This window comes from Arachis duranensis, chromosome 6, assembly GCF_000817695.3.
Source record: "Arachis duranensis cultivar V14167 chromosome 6, aradu.V14167.gnm2.J7QH, whole genome shotgun sequence".
Taxonomy (NCBI): domain Eukaryota; kingdom Viridiplantae; phylum Streptophyta; class Magnoliopsida; order Fabales; family Fabaceae; genus Arachis; species Arachis duranensis.
This window is the reverse complement of record NC_029777.3, coordinates 17,982,733-18,001,884: the sequence shown is the minus strand read 5'-3', so window position 1 is coordinate 18,001,884 and position 19,152 is coordinate 17,982,733. Positions and strand designations below refer to the sequence as shown.

Genomic DNA, 19,152 nt, shown 5'->3' with positions numbered 1-19,152 from the left:
GTAAGAGAACTATTCTATGATTTTATGAAAGAAAATAGAATTAGCTTATACTTCTTTGACTGGTACGTTAATTATTACTCCAAACCCGATAAGAAATTATGTCCTTTAACAAAGCCAACTGTTGTTTGGAAAACAAGCTCAGGATCAGTAATAGAATCTGAATATCCCCCTAAAGAAACTATTAAAATACCAATTGGAAAAGACTTAGAAGTTGAAGCAACACCCTATAAAGATAGCAATGCAGATGGAAATATAGAAAAAAGATATATTAAGAAATTACATCAGCAATTAAACTTTACTAATACCATGTTAGATATAATGAAAAATCAGTTAGGAAGAATGGAAAATATGGAAAAAGTTATTAAGGTAGAAAAACCCATAGAAAAACTTATATATAAATTACAAAGTTTAGATAATATTAGCTTAAAATCTAAAGTAGAAACAGAAATTGAAGAACTAAAAGAAAAACTTAGAAGTATTAGTCTAGGAAAATTAACAATTAATACATTGCAAAAGGAAGAAGAATTAGAACTAAATAAAATATCCTATGAAAGAGATTATCCTAAAACCAGAAATTATTATCCTAGACCATCACCAGTAGATGTAGGCCTAGAAGAACGAACACAAATAGTACAAAATAGTTTTTCAGGATCAGACTTAGTAGAATGGAATATAGATGGATTAAGTGAACAAGCCATTTTAGATCAAATGTGTAATATGACTGATCTGTCACCTTATAACTCAGTCTTTATTATGCATTATGAGTTATAACTCGTCGTTAACTATCATTCATTCTTTTGCTTGTAACTGACACCTTCATTACCGACTTAATGACCATCATTTCTATCTTAATGACCAAACGGTCATAACATCAATTTTATTCATCAATTCTATGCCTATAAAAGAAATCTTCTATATCTAATCTCAGGGAGTAACATGATAAGTTCTATATCATGTAATACATTCTATATTCATAGAATTATTATAAACACAACATAACATATGATAACTTTTATTTCATGTCTTACATTCTATATTCATAGAATTATTATATACCTCTTAAACACTTACTGACTTGAGCGTCGGAGTGTCTTTTGCAGGTACCCACCCCCTTGTTCTCTCCTTACCGACGTATAACTCATCCCGACGAGAAGCTTGAAGACATTCATCGACGGACGAGCTATACACCGGCCAAACTCAGCAAGAACAATGACTATGGCTATAACTGCCTATAAGATGAGAAAAGCCTCTGATAAAGAAGCAGCAATTATGATAACCCAAGGATTTACAGGACAATTAAAAGGTTGGTGGGATAATTTTCTCAGCCTCCAAGAAAAAGAATTAATTATTAATAGTATTAAATAAGAAGATCAGTCACCAGACGCTACATCCACGTTAATATATACCATTATTAAAAATTTTGTAGGAGATCCCAGTATTTTTAAAGATAGGATACATACTCAATTAATGAATTTAAGATGTCCAACTATGTCTGATTATAGATGGTATAAAGATGTTTTTATGTCAAAAGTTATGATAAGAGATGATGCACATGCGCCTTTTTGGAAAGAAAGATTCGTAGCAACCTTACCAAAATTATTCTCTGAAAAAGTATTACAAACACAGTTTGGGACCCAGATTCCCTATAATTCATTAACCTTTGGACAATTGCATAATATAATAGTACAAACAAGTATAGAAGTATGCACAGATACCAAGATACAACAGAAAATAAAACAAGAAAGTATCACGGGAAAAAGAGAGCTAGGCACTTTCTGCTACCAATATGGAATAATTCCTGAAAAAGCACCTAGTGGACAGCATAAAGTTAAAAGAAATTTTTTTTATAAAAAACCTAAATATAATATAGATAAACCCCTTTATTATGAACAGAAATATCATAAAAAATTACATAAAACCCCTAAAGGAAAACCTAAATTTTCTAATAAGAAAAAACAAGTAACATGTTGGAAATATAAAAAACAAGGACATTATGCTAATAAATGTACAACAGAACAAAAAATAAATAAAATAGAAAATAAAGAAATTAAGCATGCTTTGACAGCTATACTAATCAATTCAGAGTCAGAAGAAGAATCAAGTTATGAGGGTTCTTCTGAAACTGAAGACTATTTTATACAACAATTAGACTTTATATCAGAAGAAGAAAGCTCAGGAGGAAATAGTGGAAAGAAGGAACAGGATAATAATAATTGTTTAGGAATAGGTATCTGTAGAAACTGTGAAAAAACTGTAAATGTTTTAACTAAAGAACAAACTTCTACACTAGTTAAAATAATTGACAAGTTAGAAGATACACCATTAAGGGATGAGTTTATAAGACAATTAGCTGAATTAGTTAAAAAAGAAGAAGAAAATAAGCAAGAAATAAGACCAATAGAAATAAAAGAAATTTATAATCGTTTTAAAAACCCACAAGAAGAAGTTTTCCTTAGTTCTCTCAAAGAAGAGATAAAAAGGTTAAAAAGAGAAGTTTCAGAATTAAAACAACAAAACATTAATATGGACTACAGATTACTAAAAATAGAAGGAGAAAACATAATAAAAATTCAAGAACAATCTTTGCAAAATAATGAAGGGACTAGTAATATAACAATTCCCGAGAATTATATTAACCTAGGTACAGAAAATTATATAAATATTTTAACATTATTAGTAAGTCAAAAATGGTTCACTACGATAACTTTAATAGTAGGAGAAGAAAAATTTGATTTAATAGCTATGGTAGATTCAGGAGCTGATGTTAATTGTATACAAGAAGGATTAATACCCACAAAATATTATGAGAAAACTACAGAAAGAGTCTTAATGGCAGAAAATGACAAAATGATTATAGACTATAAGTTATCTAAAGCAAAAATTTGTAAAAATAGGGTATGTTTTGCCACTACATTCTTTTTAGCAAGAAATATATCTCATCAAGTTATATTAGGAAATCCTTTTACTTTATTATTATATTCCTTTAATGTCGACATCGATGGAATTACTTGTACAAGAATCCCCAATCATCCTGTCCATTTTGAATTTCTCACAAGACCAAAACAGCATGAACTCAATATGTTACAACACCTATCTACACATGTTAGTGTAATGGAAACAGAAGTAAGACAAATTAATTGTTTGAGTCTAGAGAAAATTTTACAAAACTTACCGCGTCAAGTTAATATTATAGAAAGGAAGACAAGACAAATTAACTACTTAAACCAAGAAGTTCCACATAAAAGAATAGAAGAACAATTATAAACTCCGGAGATACAAGATAAAATAAAAGCAATTGAGAAAAAAATTAAGACAGAATTATGTAGTTTAAATCCCACAGCCTTTCAACATAGAAAATTACATGAAATATCTTTACCATATGAAGATGGGTTTAATGAAAAAGATATACCAACAAAGGCAAAACCGATACATATGAACAAAGAGTATCTAGAATATTGTAAAAAAGAAATACAAGAATATCTAGATAAGGGACTAATAAGGCCTTTAAAATCACCCTGGAGCTGTACAGGCTTCTATGTGATGAAAGCATCTGAAATAGAAAGAGGTGCTCCAAGATTAGTTATCAATTATAAACCTCTAAACAAGGTATTAAAATGGATTAGGTATCCTTTACCAAATAAAAGTGATTTAATTAAAAGATTAAATAAAGCAAATATCTTTTCAAAATTTGATTTAAAATCAGGATATTATCAAATTGCAGTAAAAGAGGAAGATAGATATAAAACAGCCTTTATAGTACCTTTTGGACAAAAGAAGATAGATATAAGACAGCTTTTATAGTACCCTTTGGACATTACGAATGGAATGTAATGCCTCAAGGATTAAAAAATGCCCCAAGCGAATTCCAAGAAATAATGAATAATATATTTTATCCGCATATAGAATTTACTATAGTATATCTTGATGACGTATTAGTATACTCAAAAGGAATAAAGCATCATATATATCATCTAGAAAAATTCATGGATATTATAAAAGAACAAGGATTAGTTTTATCAGAAAAGAAATGAAAATTTTTACAACTAAAGTAAGGTTCTTAGGATATGAAATTTATCAAGGAACTATAGTACCTATTAAAAGAGCCATTGAATTTGCAGATAAATTTCCAAATGAAATAACTGACAAAAAACAACTACAAAGATTTTTGGGATGTTTAAATTATGTAGCAGAATTCTTACCTAGAATAAGAGTTACATGCGAACCTCTTTATAAGAGACTAAGAAAAAATTCACCTCCATGGACAAAAGAAATGACTTCCATAATAATAAAAATAAAAAATGCAGTAAAAGAAATACCTTTCATAAGTATACTAGACCCATCGACTAAATTAATTATAGAAACAGATGCATCAGAATTAGGATATGGAGGAATTCTTAAACAAATACCTCCTAATAACTCAAAAGAACAAATAGTAAAATATCATTCAAGAATTTGGAATCAAGCTCAAAAGAACTACCCCCACAGTCAAAAAAGAAATACTTGCCATAGTATTATGTGTTTCAAAATTTCAAGAAGATTTATTTAATAAAACCTTCTTAATAAGAACTGATTGTAAAGCATCCCCAAATGTTTTAGAGAATGATGTAAAAAATTTGGTTTCAAAACAAATATTTGCAAGATGGCAAGCTATTTTATCATGTTTCGATTTTACTATTGAACATATAAAAGGAGAACTAAATTCACTCCCTGACTTTCTTACTAGAGAATTTTTGCAGGGAAAGAATGGAGCAAAAAGCAGCCTCCAGTGAAGATTATGGTCAACCTTTTGACCAAATAAAAGAAACAAAATTACCTATTACTGTTGTACCAGCAAAACAATTATCATTAAGACCTATGACAATGTCACAGGTTGTAAAAGTTGCCCCATCATCGTCATCACCTTCTAAGAGCCCTTTAATTACTACTAATAATAAATTCACATTACTACAACCATCTGACCTCTATAATACTTAACCCTTGAAAGAACAATTTCCTTACTATGAAAAACCCAATCCTACAAAGATATTAACCATTGAAAAAGAGTGGTTCAAAAAAGACAGAAAAACCCTATACAAGACCATTTTCCTAAATACTTTCCATTATATTCCTATTAACCCACAAAAAACCCAAAAAATTTATGAATTCATATTAGTAGACACCGGATCCATTGAGTTAACACATTACAGAGATTCCAACACCAAGCAGCCTATTTATTCAAAAATAAAAATTATAAAAATATTATCCTTGCAAGATTGGGAAATACCCCCATATCAGTCTAAAAGCTTCTCATTAAAATTTGAACCTCAAAACAATACCTACTATGATTACCAAGAAGCTTGGAATCATGTTTTATTTCTATCACCAAATCCCCATTCTTGGTTCATTTGGTTCAGAAAGGAGATATCATTACAATTTCTCAAATGGTTTCAAGCATGGTTCCAGAACTTTGGACCAATGGAAGCTTTCTTCCCAAAAGAGGCCAGTATGGCGTATGAATACTTTAAAAGCAAGTCATCACTCCTACAAGAATATAAGTTCATTTCATTCATAGCAGCCATGAGAATAAGCTGGATTATGACATGGGAATATGATTCAGCAGCATATGAAGAATCTCCAAGCATACAATATCTAGTAAGAGTAATAAAAAATTAAATGGTGGAATAAATATGATATAAATTTACTAAGAAGAGCAGCTATTGATCAATGGTTAACAACATCACAAAAGCGTCCAGCAATAACAGCCTCAAACACCACCAATGAACAAATAGCTTATAGAAAAGAGACCCAATTCTTAGCACAAAAGAGACAAATTATGGCAGCCTTAGCTGTAGCAACCTCAGAGGAAGATATCCAAAGCTCTCTACAAGCAATACAGACCGTACCTCTTGGAGAAGACGAAGAGGTCCAATCCAGTCCAGCTCATTACTATCAAGACTCTCAAGACCCATTTGAGATGTAACAAGTACTGTATATGCAATAATGTAAAAGCCCAATCATAAAAAAAAAAGAGAAGAAAGAGAGTAAAAAGTAAAAAGTAAAAAAGTAAAAGTAAAAAGTAAAAGCAAACAGTGAATGTCGGCAAACAGTAAAAGCAAACAGTGAATATCGGCAAACAGTAAAAGCAAACAGTGAATGTCGGCAAACAGTAAAAGCAAACAGTACTGTCGGCACACAGTACCCAAATAGTCATCCTTTGGGGTTTATAAATACCAAAGGCCTCACTCATTCAAGATCATCAAAAACTTGAAAGCTCAAGAAATCTCTCTACTCTTATATCTTCTTACTTTATAAATTCTCCAAGTATTTGTAATCATCTTCAAGAAGTGTATCAACTCTGCAAGTAATAAAAGTACAAGTTCATCTTTGTAAGCTTACTATCTTTCTTTTATTTATTTTCTCAGTTATTATTCTTATACCATGAAAGAGTTTTATAAAAGGCTTAGATCTTTAAAATTAATTAGAAGAAATATGAAAACAAGAGTAATAGCAATAGATAGAAAAATAAGAGAACTAATAACTGAATCTTCGGAATTAAAAGTAGAAATAAAAAAGATGGACAAGAAAATAACCAGAACCAAAAAGCTTCTACAACAAATTAAAACCAAAAAATCAGTAAAAACCGCTAGACAAACTATTAAGAATAAACGCATTCATTATGTTAGAAGAATGCATTACTTACATGTACAAAACATGAGACAACTTTTAGAGATAGAATCAAGAATACATGTATATAACATTCAAAGAATGGATGGCAATCCCCAACCTACAGTACCCGTACAAGATCTAGAACCTCAATCTTTACAAGAAACAAATCAACCTATAAGAGCCCAACCTTTACAAGTGGATACTATCATAACAGTTTATTGTAATAGTTTAGTCTGATGATACACGAATATAATAGTGATATGCTTAATTAGCTAGCTTTGAGTGAATTCATAGAAGCTAGCACTACACATATAGAAAGAATCTGATATAGTGGAAAAGAAACATCAATTATATTCCTAGCTAAGACTAATATGAAACATTAAATTAATCAAAACTGAAAATAAAATGATAATTTTTCCAAAGTTAAATTTTTCTCAGTTGTAAGTTAATAACTTAATAATAACCAACCAGCATAAGCTAATGTTAATGCAAGAGAATATGCAAATTAGTATGTGTTTACAGTTTTAAAGAAATGAAAAAATCATAATTTACCAAAGTAGTTTCTTGTATCTGAGTGGGAAATAGTTAATTCTATTTTGATGATGTTTTGTTTGGTATGTAATAAATGTAGGTGGTTAGTGATAGCAAGGCATTTACCAAGAAGAACATACAATGAGATAAAGAACTATTGGAACTCACATTGGATCAGGAGAAAAATTTATTGCTTCATGAAATCTTTGAATGATTATTCCTCCTTTCCTCCCACCATTGACAATTGCTGCATTAAAAGCTTCCAAGAGAAGAGCACCTACTCGATCTACTGCACCTAATAAGAACTTAGAATTAAGGGACACAAAAGAGGTGATAATGCTTCAACAACCAAGCATTCAAAAGAATAATGCTGATCATGACAAGAGTGATAGTGATTGGAACACTACTAGTGCTACTACACCTCCAAGTTCTTCTTGTTCTTCTTCTTCTGTGAGTTCTGGGTATGATTGGCATCTTTCTAACACTTTAAATTCACTACTTCTTATTTCAAAATCCATTTTAATTTTAGTTACCAGTTTTTTGCATAACCCATTTAATTCTGTTTGATCTCAATTATACAACTATTAATAAAATAGTAAAAATTCTAATTTTGGCTTCAATCATTCATACAGTTCATCTTTTTATGAATACCCATGTGCCGATATTGGTGATCTTCACTCAATGTGATTATTTTTGACAAAAAAATCAAACACAACAACCAAACACAAAACAGACGAAGAGGAAAATTTGTTGAAAACTCACCGGATTGGGACCAGGTTGTGCGAAGGAGGCCGAGGAGTTGTTGAAGGCGAGGAGGAAGTCGGGGACCTGCTGCTTCTGTCTCGACGTCGACGGGCGCAATGACGGCATGAAACTGATTGCGAGGCAGCGACAAGAGACGGAGCGGCGACGACGTCCAGGTCGGGGAGCTGCTGCTACTGCCGCCAGTGACGACGAGGGCGAGGAAGGCACGCCAGATCGGAGACCGGAGGAGACCGACGACGAGCTTGTCGGATGATGCTGATAGAAGGAGAAAACTTTGGTCAATGAGATATGAGAGATGAGAGAGCTTCTATGAAAGTGAGGTTAAGGGAGGAGAAGGGATTATGAAACGACATCGTTTAGGAGATTGAAAAAAAGGGCAAAAAAGGAAAAGACTCGAATCGGTTTAATCAAACCAGCTGGGTCGAACCGGATTTTAAGCATTTGGTTTAAAAACAAATTTTATTAACCGGTTTTATAAAACACCAATCATAGAATGACACGTCAGCAACTTTAAAAAAAGTTATTTTGGCCATCTTTATGTGAGTCTCCCCCTTAATTTAATGTGTTTTTTAAGCAAGCATTAGAAAAGTAATTAAGCTAATTTGTAAATTTAGGTGGATTGCTTGACAATTCGTCGTTCTCGTCATCTTATAGACTTACAGTATAAACAAGTTTGAGAATTAAACAATTGAAGTCTAGTCCAAATAATAATAATAATAATAATAATAATAATAATAATAATAATAAAAGTATATTTTTTGTCTTCTAACATTATTGAAAAATTTCAAAAATATTTTTAATGTTTGATTGTTTTAACTTTATCCTTATCGTTTCAAACAGTGGTAATGTTCAATTTGGTTTTTAGATTTCTGCATGTGAATCAAATTATTTTTTATTTTCTAACTTCTCTAAATGATCAAGTTGGTCTTTGAAATTAAATTTTGTAATTTTTTGTTAAGTTTTTATTTCAATTATCGTTAATACAATCTTGGTATGTATTGTTAAGTGTTGACTTGACATATGAGACATGAACACCACAAGTTTATGCTCAGAATGGTGTTCTAATTTGGTGATTTAGCTCATTTCAATATAGAAGAAGCAAAAAGCTTGTTCTTGTATGTGAAATTCTACTTGTATTCTACTTATACATAAGCATGCATGTATCGTATAATAACTTATTTACTTTGAGACCAGCATATAATAGCTTAGTAGTTAGCACAATGGACATAGCTTAGGTACGAACGGAAAAATGTAGCGTTGATGCTGTGAAGAAATTGGTGTTCGATGGAAACAATAAAGGAATTAATTAAGAAGATGCTCACAGAAATAAAATTTTGAAAAGATTGATTGGTTGTGTGAAGTGTTATATGAATCCAGTATAGGTTGCTCCCATTTGGTAGTGTTTCTAGTAGTTAGAAAATGTTGTATCATACTTTCAATGTCCCTAGTTTTGGAGAATCAATGGTTATTGACAATTTGGCTGTTCCAAGACTTGTATTTTAGAGTTAGTAATGTCTTGAATTAATATTTCTGTTTTGAATAAGGCTTGTTCAAACAGTTTTATTACTGAGAAAAGGTTCAACTACATTTTGTGTTTGTTTAACCTGAGCGAGGAAATAAAATTTGCTGATACCCCATATCTTTTCTTTCTTTTTCTATATATAATAAGAAGATGATAATTATACTTGCTAAAGATGTAACACCTAGCTTTCAATCAGTTTATTTTAAAAATTGTTTACCTGAATTAAACTTTAAACTCACAAATTTCATTTTACAGTGATGTTTATGTTGAGATCTGAAGAAAATGGAACAGGTATTTTCAAGTATGTCATCCATCAGAATCCGCTAGGTGGATAGCTTCAAATTCACCATCCAGTGTATTCCCAGAACCATAAACATAAACACAAAAGCCGAGTACCATTCACATCTCACCTATCTCATAATGAAGAAGAAAATAAAAAAGGATCAGAAGACTCAATAACCAAAACTCTCCTATTTAATCATCAAAAATGCTATTTGGATACCAAAAATAAAAGTTATGCCAATTAATGTTTACCCTATTTTTTTCGATTACCTTATTTGATTAGGATTTTTTTAAGGTTTAATTACTCTGTTGGTACTTATAATTTCACAAAATTTTTAATTAGATTCCTATATTTTTTTTTTAATTGGATCCATGCACCAATTTTTTTTCAATTAAGTCTCTTTTAGCAGTAATTAACTTAATTTTATAGGGACCAATTAAAAAAATTGGTGCAGTAACCTAAATAAAAAGAAAAAAATATAAAGACCTAATTAAAAAAAATTGTGCAAAAACTCAATTAAAAAAATACAAAACCTAATTAAAAATTTTATAAAATTATAAGGCGTAACAAAATAATTAAACATTTTTTTAATGAAAGACGGTTGGTATTTTTTTTTTTGGTGATTAGACGGTTGGTATTTGATTCTTAACCTACTTTGTTACCTTTTATTGAAATAATGTAGAAGGATATTTGGTTCGGAAACAATCCTTTATTTATTATTTAACTAAATAGAAATAGGAAATTACCAAACAAGGAAATCATCATATCCATGATACTTGGAGATTTCCAAACAAAAAAATAAAATCAAATTCACAATTTTTATTTTGTAGCTCCTCACTGGAGAAAGAAAAAAAAAGTCCTTACTACTTTTTTAGTTTTTTGGATAAATTTTTAAAAAATGCATCCAATAGATTTAAATAAAAAAATAAAATATAAAAAGTATAAAAAATACTTCAAAAAGATAGTATTCATTTGAAAAACAAATGAAAAATATACACACAAATTAAATATTTTCATTCTTAAATTTTAATAATTTTATATTAATTTTTTTATTTTATTTCTAGTGAATGATTGAAAACCTTAAAAAATATATATAAACAAGTCTAGAGATCAAATTGTGTTTTTTTTCTTTTGGCATGCTTTCTAAATGATTATACAAATATCGCTAAAAAAGTTGAATCAAATGCACATTATTTGCCACCATAAATACAACTATGCTATGTGTAAAAACAATCAACTATTAATTCAATTATTCAAATAATAAAATATATATTAAAATACAAAATATATATTAAAAATTAATTAAATAATATATATTTATACATAAATATATAATAACTAATTTTTAATGTATAAATAATATTTTTGTAAAGAATATTTTTTTTAGCCACCCTCTGAGGGAAGCTGTGATGGTAGATGCTGACCTAATAACGATTACCATGCTACAGTTACAATTTGGGCCTTCTCTGCTAACAGCAAAAAGCACTTGTGGATCATTCCCCACTTTTGATAAGGGTTCTGAGATCTGCTATGGTTATGTCAAAACTAAAACCCCATTGTGAGGCTTATCCAAGTTTCTCCATATCCAATGAGTCCACTTGATAGCACCATTCTGCTTGCTTCTCTGATTTGACCATCTTGCCTTGTCCTTGGATGATCAAACCTTCGGTTATGTCTTTTCCTGTTAAATGTTGCTTCATAATAAATACACAATATATTCGAAAGAAAAATAGAAAACAAGCGGGCTAGCCCATCCACGAAAGTACAAGAGGAAGAACTTAACGAAAGACTAAAACACAACACAGATGCATGGTACTCATTTCATGCTTGCCCTTATTTACTTACTTTTATTCTTTTTAATTTTTTTTTGAACATCCGTAATTGAATAATTATGCACCTCCTTGACTTTGACTAATGTTCGGTTGTGCGGTTACCGGACAGTTCGGGTGGAATATGTGGAACTGGGAACGCTTCGATCACGATCGTGTTTGGATCCGGTCTACCGGGTAGCCGAGCTCTCGTTGTGGAAGGAGGGGGTGTCACCTGCAAAGACACTCCGACGCTCTAGTCAGTTAGTGTGTAGGTGAGGAATAGGTTAGGTGAAATGTGTGACGTACCTTGGGGGAAGATAGGACCCTTCCCTTATATACCATGTCAGGTGTGGGTCCCAGGAGGGCAGAACCCACCTTCTTCGAAGCTTCCTTGTACAGCTGTGGTGGCCAGCTGTCCCGGAAGGATGCGCGGGTCAGACATGGGTGCGCCATCCGACCGTTGAGGTCGGGTGGTGATCGGGTCGGGTAGGCCCAAGTTCTTTCTTGGGCCAGGCCGTAACAGTGCCCCCGATGCGTGAGCAACAGTCGTGTGGGCTGTTGGTGACGCGACATTCCTGACCTCATGCGTTGTCGCCAATTCGGCCGTCCGTGGAGGGGATGTGCCTCTTGCGCGCGTGCCTGTTTGTTGCTGGGGCGATTAGTTATCGCCTCGTTTTCCGCGCGGAGCATTAAATGCTCATAATGGGTTTAAAACCCTTTATGCAAAGACTAATATGCCTCTCGACTTTCGCGCTCCTTTTGGTGGTGGTTTTAAAACTATTCTGCAATGCCTTTGGGATCCATTTGATGATTATCTCTCCGCTTCCGATTCTGCCAACCTCCATCTTCCTCTCCCTCATTAGTTCCGGGGCGTTGTTGCTGCTTTCCTTTCAAATTTTTGCTATCAGTGCAGGTAATTTCTTTTGTCTTCTTATTATTCTTTGCTTCTGCTATTATTTCCTTTTTGGGCATGCCGTACGTTTATCTTGGATGATGGCTGATCTTGGTCCTAAGTAGGTGTGTTAGGGGGGTTGCCATTCTAGAGTAACTTTGTTTGGGTCTTATCGTTTTTAACCGTGTTTAGCCTTAGTTGCGGAATAGGCTGAGTGTAGCTTCTGTATTCTCTCCGAACACCCGACCTCTTAGACTGACTGGATGGTCCCCCCATGTAGGTATGGCTCGCACCGCCTCCCGGGCTTCCCCTTCTCCCGTGGCGTACGACCCCTACACCTGGGTTGTTTCTGATGTAAGGGACTCCCCCAATCAAATGGGCGAGGAGGAGCTCACCGAGTTCCGTCAAAACGAGTATCTATGCGGAGGAATTGACGAGGAGTCCAACTACGACGTCTTCGTCCCGGCTCCTCACGAACGCTTGTACGAGCTCAACTTCCACGCTCCCCGAGTTGCCGATTGGATTTGGTTCTACAAATCCATGTTTACTCAAGTGGGGGTTCGTATTCCGTTTTCCGCTTTCCAAATGGCCCTTCTGGGCCGGGTTTCCGTGGCATCGTCACAGCTGCACCCGAACAGTTGGGCTCCAATCCGCTGTTTCGAGATGGTTTGTGAATATCTCGAGCTACCGGTGTCCGTAGATGTTTTTCTTTTCTTTTTCAACCTTACAACCCCTTCGACGGAAGGGAAACATAAGAAGGGGTTCATGTCCTTCCGGTCTGTCCAGGGTCGGAGGATTTTTGGTTTGTTTGAGGACTCCTACCACGGATTCAAAGATAAATATTTCAAGGTCCGCAATGTCAAAGGTCGTCATCCCTTTTGGTTGTCGTTGGAGGGGGCACGCCTCATCCCGACTTATTGAAGCTTCAGGGCGGGGTCCAATGCCTTTGTTAAAGTATCCTACAAGGGCATGTCTGCGGTGGATAGGAAGATTGCCGATGTGTTACTGGCAATCTTCGGAAGGAATCACGTGAATCCTTACCTCCTCATGGGTGACCGGAAAGCCGGTCGGAGCTATATTTGTGATAAGTCTTCACTTGCTTTGTTTTTAGTTTCTTGCTTTTCCCAATATTTCATTGCGACTAAAGAATTTTCTTTTCTTGTTACAGTGGGAATGTCTGTCGAGATAACGGGTCTCCCTAATTTGTTCCAAACCTTTCTTTGTGCGAGTGATGATGAGGCGGCTAACGAGAAGTCGACCGCTCGACAAGGGCAAAGCTACTTCCGAGCAAGGGGCTGTGGCCGATGGAGTCGGTACCTCGGCCCAGGCTGCCTTAGCTCAAAGTGAGAAGGAAGTGCACGTTTTCTCCTTCTGCGAAGTGGTCGGTACTGAGGGTTCGACGTCTAACCCGGTGGCCGATGATGAGGTGGAGAAGGTGCCCAGCCTCAAGAGGAAGAGGAGGATGTCCAGCAGTCCCGAGGAGGTTCTCACTGTGATGGAGAAAAATTTTGACGCCGAGAATTTTATAGATTCTCAGCTGATTTCCGGCACTGAAGAGCACTTTCATGAGTCATCTCTTGCCGGGCAAGCGAGGTGGATGTATCGTACCCTCTTGCGCGGCGCAGTGATAGCTCGGAAAGCCGAGTTCGAGTTGTCCGGGATGGAATCTCTTCGCAGGAGGTTGGAGTCTGCTGGAAAGGCTAATAACGAGCTCAAACGCGAAGTTGAAACTCTCCAGGAGCAGCTGACCCAATCTAATGAGAAGCTTGACGCTGCCGAGAAGAAAGCATCTGTTGCCGAGAAGAAGGCCTCTATTGCTGAGAAGAAGTTGGAAGAGTCGGACGCCACGGTTTCACGTCTTGCTGACCAGGAGATGACTTTAGAGAGTCAGATTGGCGTGGCCCAAGGGCGGGTGGCTGCGTTGGAGAAGGAAAAGCAAGCTGTCGAAGATGAGCTCGCATCGTTGAAAACAAAGTATAAAGACGTCGTCAAGCAGGGGAAGGGCGCGATCCTGGCAACCGAGGAGGCCCTTAAAGCTCAGGTCAAAATTGTTGCTCCTGATTTCGACACGTCGGCAATTTGAGTCTTCAAGGTGATCAAGGACGGCAAGATTGTTGACGTTCCTAAAAAATGATTCCTCTTGTTCTGTATGAAACTTTTGGTTGGCCGTTTTGTTTTGGCTTTTGTGAACAGTTGTTTTATTGGGTTGTTTGCCCGTGTTATCATAATTAATACTTTTTTATTCGTCTGGTTGTGTTGTCGTTCATATTCACCGTTATTGGTTTGCAGTTGCCATTTGTTTTACCGTATTGATGGTATTCTGGTTCTGCCGATTGAGCCAGGTCGTGGCTTTTTAGTGTAGCCATTTGCTATTGTGGTAATTGATGGGCTTCCGGGGTGATCAGTCCCGGGGCCGCGCATCGTTGTCGAGTTGTGGGGGATTCACTTGCGTAGTGGGTTATCCAGAAAAAGCGAACAAAACAAAAGAAACAAAATTTTGCAAAAGTATATCTTATTCGGTAATTAGATAAAAGGCCCATAGACCATAACGAAAAGTACAATTCCACGAATTAAATACTTAGCTCGATTGGTTGGCATGTCACCTCATGTGCTAGGAGTAAAACCTTCTCAAGTTGCTCGCGTTCCACGTTCTTGGGACTTCTTTGCCATCGAGCCTTTCTAACTTGAAAGCGCATTTACCCATCACTTCTTTGACTCTATAGGGCCTTTCCCAGTTTGCCGCCAGCTTGCCCGCTCCCGGGGTCGGTAAGCCGATGTCGTTACACCTTAGGACGAGATTGTTTGGTTCAAACTCTCTTTTGAGCACTTTGGTGTTGTAGCGTAGGGCCATTCTTTGCTTCAGCGCTGTTTCCGTCAAGTGGGCCATTTCTCTGGCTTCATCTATCAGGTCCTTCTCCACGGCTTCCCCTACTCCTTTCAGAAGTAGTTGCGGGCTCGGTTCCCTGATCTCCACGGGTATTACCGCATCTAACCCGTATGTTAGTCGGAAAAGGGTCTCCTTGGTGGAGGACTGTTCGGTTGTTCGATAAGACCAGAGGACCGAGGCAAGCTCGTTAGCCCAAGCACTTTTTTTATTATCCAGTCGCTTCTTAGGCCCTAACAGGATAATCTTGTTCGCGGACTCCACCTGTCCGTTTTTTTGGGGATGTTCTACCGAGGAGAACTTTTGTCTTATACCCAGGCCGGTGAGGAACTCCGTGAACTTCTTGTCGGCAAATTGTGTGCCGTTGTCCGAGATAACGATCTCCGGGATCCTGAATCGCGTTATCACCTGCCTCCACATGAATTTCCTGCAATTGGATGAGGATATGCTGGCCAACGGCTCGGCCTCTATCCATTTGGTGTAGTAGTCAATGGCGACTATGAGGTACTTGACTTGTCCAGGGCCAACTGGGAAGGGTCCCAAGAGATCGACTCCCCATTGTGCGAATGGTCGGGAAGACGTTAACAGGCTTAGCTTGGAGGCCGGTGCCCTGTGGAAATTGGCGTTCTCTTGACACTTGGCGCATTTTCTGACGAATTCTTTAGAGTCTGCCATCATTGATGGCCAATAGTACCCAGCTCGGATTAACTTTCTTGCTAAGGCTTTGCCCCCTATGTGATGTACATAGCAACCTTCATGGACTTCCCTGAGGACGTAGTTCGTCTGGTCGGGGTGTAGGCATTTCAGTAGGGGCTGGTTGAGTCCTTTCTTGAATAGTTGTCCCTGAATGATCGCGTACTTGGCCGCTTCCCTTCTCAGTTTCGTGGCATCCTTTTCGTCATCGGGGAGTTTGCCATTTTCTAAGAAGCTGGTGATGGGGTCCAGCCATGAGGGGCCTAGCCTTGATAGGTGCAGATTAACCGCCGGCTCCCTCATCATACCTTGGATGAGAGACCGGTTACCTTCTCCCGGTTTGGTGCTGGCCAGTTTTGATAGGAGGTCTGCTCGTGTGTTCCTTTCTCTGGGCACGTGGTAGATCGTGACCTCCTCAAACTTTTGGCTCAGATCCTTGACTTTTTCCAAGTACTTTTGTAGTAATGAGTCTCTGGCTTGGTAGCTCCCGTTTACTTGGGAGGTGACGACTTGTGAATCGCTGCATATTTCCAACCTCGTTGCTCCGACTTCCGTTGCTAGGGCTAAGCCCCCTATGAGGGCTTCGTATTCTGCCTGGTTGTTCGAGACGAGAAATTCAAACCTGATTGACTGCTCGTATATAACTCCAGCTGGGCTTTCCAGAATGATCCCGGCGCCCCCGGAGGTCTAGTGGGAGGCTCCGTCCACGTGGAGCTTCCACCATGCGCTCGTCTCTTCGGTTGGATCTCCCGTTACTTCTACTAGAAAATCTGCCATCGCTTGCGCCTTGATTGCTTGCCGGGGTTCGTATCGTATGTCGTACTGGGAAAGTTCAATGGACCAAGTCATCATCCTTCCTACCAAATCGGGTTTTTGAAGTACTTGTCGGATTCCTTGGTCCGTTCTTACGACAACCTGGTGACCTTGGAAGTATTGTTTTAACCTCTGTAAAGAGGTCAAGAGTGCCAGAGCTAGCTTTTCTAGTTTGCTGTAACTTAGTTCTGCCCCTTGTAGGGCTCTGCTCACGAAATAGACTGGTTGTTGAGCCCTCCCTTCTTCTCGTACTAGAACCGCGGCCAGGGCTTCTCCTGTTATGGCGAGGTATAGGTATAGTGGCTCCCCGGCCTTTGGCTTTCCGAGTACGGGGGGTGCCGCCAGGATTTCCTTGAAGTGTCTAAAGGCTTCCTCGCACGCGGGCGTCCATTTGAATGCTATCCCTTTCTTCATGAGGTTAAAGAAAGGTAGGGCCTTTGTTGCCGAAGCTCCGAGAAAACGGGATAACGAGGTCAGTCGCCCTGCCAATCTCTAGACGTCCTTGATACAACCCGGGCTTTTCATCTGGAGTATCGCTTGGCATTTCTCAGGGTTAGACACATTTTAGGGGATTGAGCCTCATGCCGTGTTGTCGGAGAGACGCGAATACATTCGCCAGGTCGTTCTGGAGGTCATCGGGTCGCGTTGTTTTCGCGAGGATGTCGTCTACATAGACTTCCACTGTCTTGCCTATGAGGTCGTGGAATATCTTGTTCATCAGCCTTTGGTATGTTGCCCCTGCGTTTTTCAGGCCGAATGGCGTCACCTTATAACAGAAGGTTCCCCCCAGTGTTATAAACGCTGTTTTGTCCTCGTCGGGACGGTGCATTGGTATCTGATTGTAGCCTGAGTAGGCGTCCATGAAGCTCAGATAATGGTAGCCCGCCGCAGCGTCGACTAGTGTGTCTATGTTAGGGAGGGGGAAACAATCTTTTGGGCATGCCTTGTTAAGGTCGGAGTAGTCAACGCACATTCTCCATTTTCTGCTATGCTTCTTTACTACAACTACATTCGAGAGCCATGTCGAGTAGTCTATAAAACCTGCTTCTAGGAGGCTGGCCGTCTTCCTGGCCACCTCCTCTGCCCTCTCCCGCGACATTTTTCTCCTCCGTTGGGACACCGGGCGCGCTTCCGACTTGACGGCCAGGTGGTGTGACATAATTTCGGGGTCTATGCCCGGCATGTCGGCCGGTGTCCAGGCAAACAAATCCCCATTGGCCCTGATCATTTCTACCAAGGGCTCCTTCAATTCATGTGGGAGATTCCTGTTGATGAACGTGAATTTTTCCTCCGTGTCGCCGACCCTGAACTTTTCTAGGTCCCTGACAAACCCCATTTGTACGGTTTATCTTGTATTGATTTTAGGAGATTTTATGACCTTTTACCCAAATTTATTCAATGAAATAGCATAGTTTTGTGATTGTCTCCTAATTTGTGCTTAGATGTGAAAACATGCTTTCTAGACCTTAAATTAGCTAAATTCAATTCACCTTTGATTCCACTAGATGCCTTGATATGTTTGTTAGTGATTTCAGATTAAAAAGGCTAGGAATGGATCAAAGGAGTGAAGAGGAAAGCATGCAAAGTAGAGAAATCATGAAAAGTCAAAGAAGTTGAACTTGCCCATGGACGCGCGCGCGCACCTGGTGCTCGCGCGCACCTGCGAATCACCCCCATGGACGCGTACGCGTGCTGTGCGCGTACGTGTCGGTGCCGTTTTATGATTTTTTTTAATGAAAACGTGGCCAACGAATTCTGAAGGGTTGTGGGGCCCAATTGCAACCAACTTTGGCGCCAAAGATGTTATTTAAAGCCAAGGATTGAAGAGCAAAGGGGATTCCAATCATTACACACTCATTAGGATTAGTTAGAAGTAGTTTCTAGAGAGAGAAGCTCTCTCTTCTCTCTAGAATTAGGATTAGGATTAGGTTTAGTTCTTAGATCTAAATTTAGATTCATCTTCTTCTACTTCTATCTTCTAAATTCTTTGTTGCTACATTCATCTTATTCTATTCTTTTGTTGTAATTTTCTTTATGTTGTTCTTGTGTTTTTGTTGTAGATCTACTTTTGTTTCTTCTACTTTCTTCCAATTCAATTCAAGGTAATTCATAATAGATGTGTTTCTTTTGATTGTTGTTATTAATTCTTTTCAATAATTGTTGTTAGATTCTACTCTTGTTATCAATTTACTATGCTTTTCTTTTGTACCCTCCAAGTGTTTGATGAAATGCTTGGTTGGATTTTAGAGTAGGTTTTGTTCCTCTTGGCCTAGGTAGAGTAATTAGTGACACTTGAGTTATCTAATTCCTTTG

The 19,152-nt window shown here is 37.4% G+C and overlaps 1 protein-coding gene across 1 annotated transcript in view; it reads right to left on the bottom strand.

Moving 5' to 3' along the window:
• LOC110272521 (uncharacterized) overlaps nucleotides 1-12,010 on the bottom strand; it is a 20,591-nt gene extending 8,581 nt beyond the window's left edge. The window contains exons 1-3 of the mRNA XM_052262982.1: nucleotides 11,864-12,010; nucleotides 7,939-8,248; nucleotides 7,345-7,465 (exon numbers count right to left, since the gene is read on the bottom strand). Coding sequence (XP_052118942.1) covers nucleotides 7,345-7,465; nucleotides 7,939-8,248; nucleotides 11,864-12,010 — 578 coding nt within the window. The remainder of the gene's footprint in view (nucleotides 1-7,344; nucleotides 7,466-7,938; nucleotides 8,249-11,863) is intronic.
• Between the last annotated feature and the right edge of the window lie 7,142 nt (nucleotides 12,011-19,152).